The sequence below is a fragment of the Sus scrofa genome, chromosome 7, assembly GCF_054392235.1.
Source record: "Sus scrofa isolate SSC_HxYL_T2T_F1_AM1 chromosome 7, Sscrofa_HxYL_maternal_Yorkshire_Landrace_v2.0, whole genome shotgun sequence".
NCBI lineage: Eukaryota > Metazoa > Chordata > Mammalia > Artiodactyla > Suidae > Sus > Sus scrofa.
The window spans coordinates 24,569,907-24,575,136 of NC_139389.1; the positions used below are offsets into that span (position 1 = coordinate 24,569,907).

General features: G+C 36.5%; 1 protein-coding gene across 1 annotated transcript; it reads right to left on the reverse strand.

Annotated features, from left to right (window-relative positions):
• Nucleotides 1–324: 324 nt before the first annotated feature.
• Nucleotides 325–1,287, reverse strand: LOC110258164 (olfactory receptor 2W1-like). The gene has a single exon (XM_021081353.2). The coding sequence runs from the start codon at nt 1,285–1,287 to the stop codon at nt 325–327; it is 963 nt and encodes a 320-aa protein (XP_020937012.2).
• Nucleotides 1,288–5,230: the final 3,943 nt, after the last annotated feature.

A 5,230-nucleotide genomic window follows, 5' to 3' on the forward strand; every position in this document is an offset into this window, starting at 1 on the left:
GAAATAAATCTTTCATGAATGAATGAGAAATGAGTAAGCCTTTTTTGTCACCTTTAAAATCCTTTAATTTGTGCCTTCTCACTCCTGTGTATCATGATAAAGAGGTAGATAGGCTTAAGTAACTTAGAGCCATTACTCAAGATAATGATATTGATATCATGATTAGACGCCAGAAAAGGTAGGGTGGTTATATTGTTTCCATCCACAAAGTGTTTGCATATAAGAATTATTACATAAATCGATCTCTGTGATCTAGGGATTACTTGCCTCAGTAAAAATGAAAGTTAGATAACCTTATTATTGCCTCCATCACATTAATTTTTTCTATGACTTCCAGGTCCTTTTTGATTTAGTAGATTTGTGATCAACTCTCATCAGCTTCTTCAGTGCCTCCTTCATGTCTTTATTCCTTAAAGTGTAAATGAGAGGGTTGAGACTTGGTGTGATGATGGTGTAAAAGAGGGTGAGAAATATGACCTGACCTCTGGAGGCATTGTTACCTGGTTGCAGGTACATGTAGATAATAGCTCCGTAGAAGATAGACACCACGGTGAGATGAGATCCACAGGTATTGATTGCTTTCCGCTGGCCTGCCCTTGACTTCATTCTCAGCACAGCTTTGGCAATGTAGCCATAGGATATAAGAATAAGGATGAGTGGTGTAAGGACAATGGCGATGCCTAAAGCAAAAACAGACAATTCAACTGCTGTGGTGTCTATACACGCTATCTTGAGCATAGCTGGCAACTCACACAAGAAATGATCCAGAAGGTTGTTTCCACATCTAGGCAGATTCAGAGTGAGTGTACACAGTACAACAGAATTGGCCAAACTAATGCTCCAGACCATGATAATCATCTTGAGACATAAATGTGGGTTCATGATTACCAAATAATGGAGGGGCTTACAAATAGCTGTGAAACGATCGTAGGACATAACAGCTAGGAGAAGGCACTCGATGGAGCCCAACCACATATAAACATAGAGCTGAATGACACAGCCCCCATAGCTGATGGTCTTATGAGGCCCCCACAAGTTAACCAGCATCTGAGGGACGATGCTGGTTGTGAAACATAGGTCTAGGAAAGATAAATTCCAGAGGAAGAAGTACATTGGTGTGTGGAGGTGGGAGTCCAGGAGAGACGCAAGAATGATGGCTGTGTTACCGACCAGTGTGATCAAGTAGAAGGTGGCGACAACTCCTAACAGGGCCATCTCCAGTTTGGGATGGTCAGAGAAGCCCAGCAGAATGAAATCATGCAGAGAAGTAGAGTTTCTTTGGCCCATAGTCCTTCAGTGCCCAAATCCTAAACTGATTTTGGGGTTGGAGAAGGAGAGGGAGGAGAGGGTAGGAGGAAGAGTAGGTGGAGGAAGAGGAGGAGGAGGAGAAGAAGGAGAAGGAATGTGTCAACATAGAGTAAAAATTTGATGAGATACAGAAGTAAACAAGGTAGAGAATTTATATGAATAATTGAAAAAATTAATGGTACAAGTAAAAATTATGGCCAAGTAAGTCTGGTATTTGTAGGTTCTTATAAAGTAATAAATTTAATATTATATTTTTATCTAGATGACCTTACCTCTTAAATTCAGACCTAGCTCTTAAACTTAGGGTCTGAATTTTCTCATATGTCAGTCTGGAAGTTTGGACTAGAACTTTTTCTAAAATAGTGTGATTGTGTGATTATCCATAAAACTCAGCTACTTGATGTGGGAATATTATTCTTTAACTGAGTTAGTGAATTCACTTATTACATCTAATTATTTGGCTTTTGTTGGAATGAAGGATTAGTCCTCTTTTCCATTAGTTATTTACCAATTTGATTTACACCTTTGACTTTCTGATATATTATGTAGTAGATCTGGCATGATTCCTTGGTACCTTTATCTTTCTCAACTCAGTACCTAGTTTATCACCCAAACTGGTACATTTGAATTCAAACATATTTGTTAACCATCCTCTCACTTAAAAATATGTCCTCCATCACTATGCTAATCCAAAAAAGTACCATTCTGGTGAGTGTTGTTGATAATGAGGAAGACTCTACATGTGTATAGGGAGGGCATAAATGGGAAATATCTGTACCTTTCTCTCAATTTTGTTGTAAACCTGAAACAGCTCTACAAATAAAGTTGAATAAAAAGATAGAAAACTTAGAGAAAAATATATGAATGAAAATTAAATTTAAATATCAAACTGGTGACACTTTCTCTCTGTATGGTACCAAAATTGTGCTTACTGTTTGTTATACTATTTCAATATATTTCCTGAATATTATGAAGAAATTGCTTCAAACTATGGCCATGATTCATAAGTGGACACATTTATAAGACTAAGTGGTATGGCTGAGACAGTTGTATTGAGAGAGTCATTTGGTGATTTCCTCAGAATTAGCTTCCCAAGAATTATTTGAGTCTAGGTTCTGCCATTGACCAAGTTGGATAGTAAGAAAAAATTAACTTTCTGAAATGTATTACAAGCTTTTATACACCATTAGAATTATATATTGTCTGAGCAGGGGGGTGAATTAATAATTAATGATTACTTATTTTGATAGGCATATGTTTTATGTAACCTCTGAATAAGACAGAACTTCAGTTAAAATTATATGAATGCAAAAATGAAAATTCTTTTAAAATTAAAGACAATACCATACAATTAATTTCTTAACTATTTCAATTATTCTTGTAGCCTCGAAAGATTAATTTGGGAAGGGAAAATACCCATCTATTAAAAATCTCCCATAGGAAATCTCCCCGTAATTTTTCATGCTCATTGTGAGATTTAGAAATGGATCAAAAATGTGAATTCTTTCTAGCTCTTCAGTCTTCATGAATAAAATATTACATTTCAAGCCTTCATTTTCAATTTAATCTACATTTCTCTCTTTTTTAAAATGCTGAATCAAGGAGTTCCCATTGTGGCTCAGCTTGTTAAAAATCTGACTGATATCCATGAGGATGTGGGTTTGATCCCTGGTCTTGCTCAGTGGGTTAAGGAAGAATCTGGCATTGCTGCAGGCTGTGGCATGGGTCACAGATGTGGCTTGGATCTCGCATTGCTGTGGTTGTGATGTAGACTGCAATTCTGATTTGACCCCTAGCCTGGGAACTTCCATATACCTCAGGTGCAGCCAAAAAAAAAACAAATCCAGATGATTTCTCTGAAATTTCACTAGAGAAAGAAAAAGAAAAAAAAAAAAAAAGGAGAAATAAAAAGAAAAAAAAGGAAAAAAATGCTGAATCAAAATGTCTGAAATCACAAATCAATAAATAACATTAGGATTATAACTTTTAAAAATGTAAATCACTATGCCATATACGTGAAACATGTAATATTGTACACCAGCGATACCTCAAAAAAGTAATAGCATCATGCCCTCTACTTACAATAGAGAATAAATTTTTTTTTGTCTTTTTGCCATTTTCTTGGGCCGCTCCCATGGCTTATGGAGGTTCCCAGGCTAGGGGTGGAATTGAGCTGTAGCCACTGGCCTACGCCAGAGCCACAGCAACGCGGGATCTGAGCCGCTTCTGCGACCTACACCACAGTTCACGGCAACGCCGGATCCTTAACCCACTGAGCAAGGGCAGGGACCGAACCCGCAACCTCATGGTTCCTAGTCGGATTCGTTAACCACTGAGCCACGACGGGAACTCCAAGAGAATAAATTTAATTTTTCCTCCATAATGGAGATAAAGAGAATTTCTCTTCAGAGGTTTACAATATTTATTTGTTCTAAACGTCCTGAAAGTCAGCAGGATCCTTAGTCTTTGTAGTTCCAAATTCTCTTTCTTTTACGTCCCACAAATTGTTTTACCAACTTAGACACACTATTTTCCAAGAGATATTAAAGAGTAACATTACTGTGATCCAGAGAGCGTTTCCCTGATGTTGTACTTTTTGACCCGTGTGGAGCCCACTCTGTGGAAACCAGATCCTGGTTAAGCATTTGCTCTCCGGGGCTGCAGCTTTCTCCTTTTTTTTTCCTGCAGCGCCACTGCGAGTTCTGTTTTTTTCCTGATGTGTGTTAAAATATAGATTCTCGACAGGACTCCTCCTTCTTGAACATGTGACTTCGAGGAAGGGGAGGAAACGTGTCAGAAATTCTTACTACTTGTTCTGACTTTAAATCAGCTTGCAAATAGTCTTGGTCCCAGTGAAATATTGAAAAGCAACCATTAATTCAAAATAAGAATAAAACAAATTTCCCAATGTTGCCTGAAAACCCGGACCTCAAGAAAGGTTTCAAAGCCATCCAGACTACATCCCATTGATTTCAGTAGAGTGCCACAGAAAAAAAGCCTGTAAATGAAACAGCTGGAGAATTAGAAGATATTCTGATATTTCACTAAGAGAAATTTAATAAATGCAAAAGTTATTCACTGACAGAAAAGCATAAGATAGGGAATGAGGAAAATGTCTTTTAGACATTTTTCTCTAGTAGTGAATATGTTACAAATAAACTTTTCTGTTAGAGTGTGCATTTCCAATACTCAAATTATAGTATGTGTTATTTCTATAAAATAATCCTACCATTGATAGTACATATTGATTTGGAAAAAAGTTGCTGGAGCGTATCATTTAAAAAGTTACTGGAGCGTATAAAAAAGTTATCTGATGCCTGAGGTTGAATAGTAATTTTATGAAAGATATTCAATCTGCAAATCCCTAAATAATAAGTTGAGGATCATAAGATTTATACTTTTATACAGTCCTAATGTGGCTTTGTCTTGATGACTGTGATTAGTAATTCAAACACTTCAGTATCTGTAAGAACTAATTCTGTTTGTGTCTTAGAGGTCAGTGTTTAAACCCCCCAGTTTTAGAGTGAGTAGTACTCAGAAGAGTTTTATGAGTTGGCTTATGGTCCCAAGACTCCCTTGAGTTAAAATTACATTCCACCAATAATTAATAAAATACAGAAGCACAAATTGATTGCCTTATGATATGTACATGTTTAAATGTTGCAAGTCTCATCTCTGAGTCATAAAACAATTTTAACTATCTGCTTCAGTATGGTAATAATTTTTGTATTCTATATTTGAAACGTAGTGTGGTGTAAAGTAGATGGAGCCAGACTTTCTGAACTGAGATCCTGTGGTTTCAGTTATCAGCCGTGTGAACTTGGGAAAATTATTTAACTTTTTGGAGCATCAGATTTCTTATCTATAAGAGAGGGATAATAATACATACTTTAAGCAGTTAGTATGAGGATTAAATAAATTT

Coding starts and splice junctions, on each gene's coding strand:
- LOC110258164 (XM_021081353.2), bottom strand. CDS start 1,287: ATGGGCCAAAGAAACTCTACTTCTCTGCATGATTTCATTCTGCTGGGC.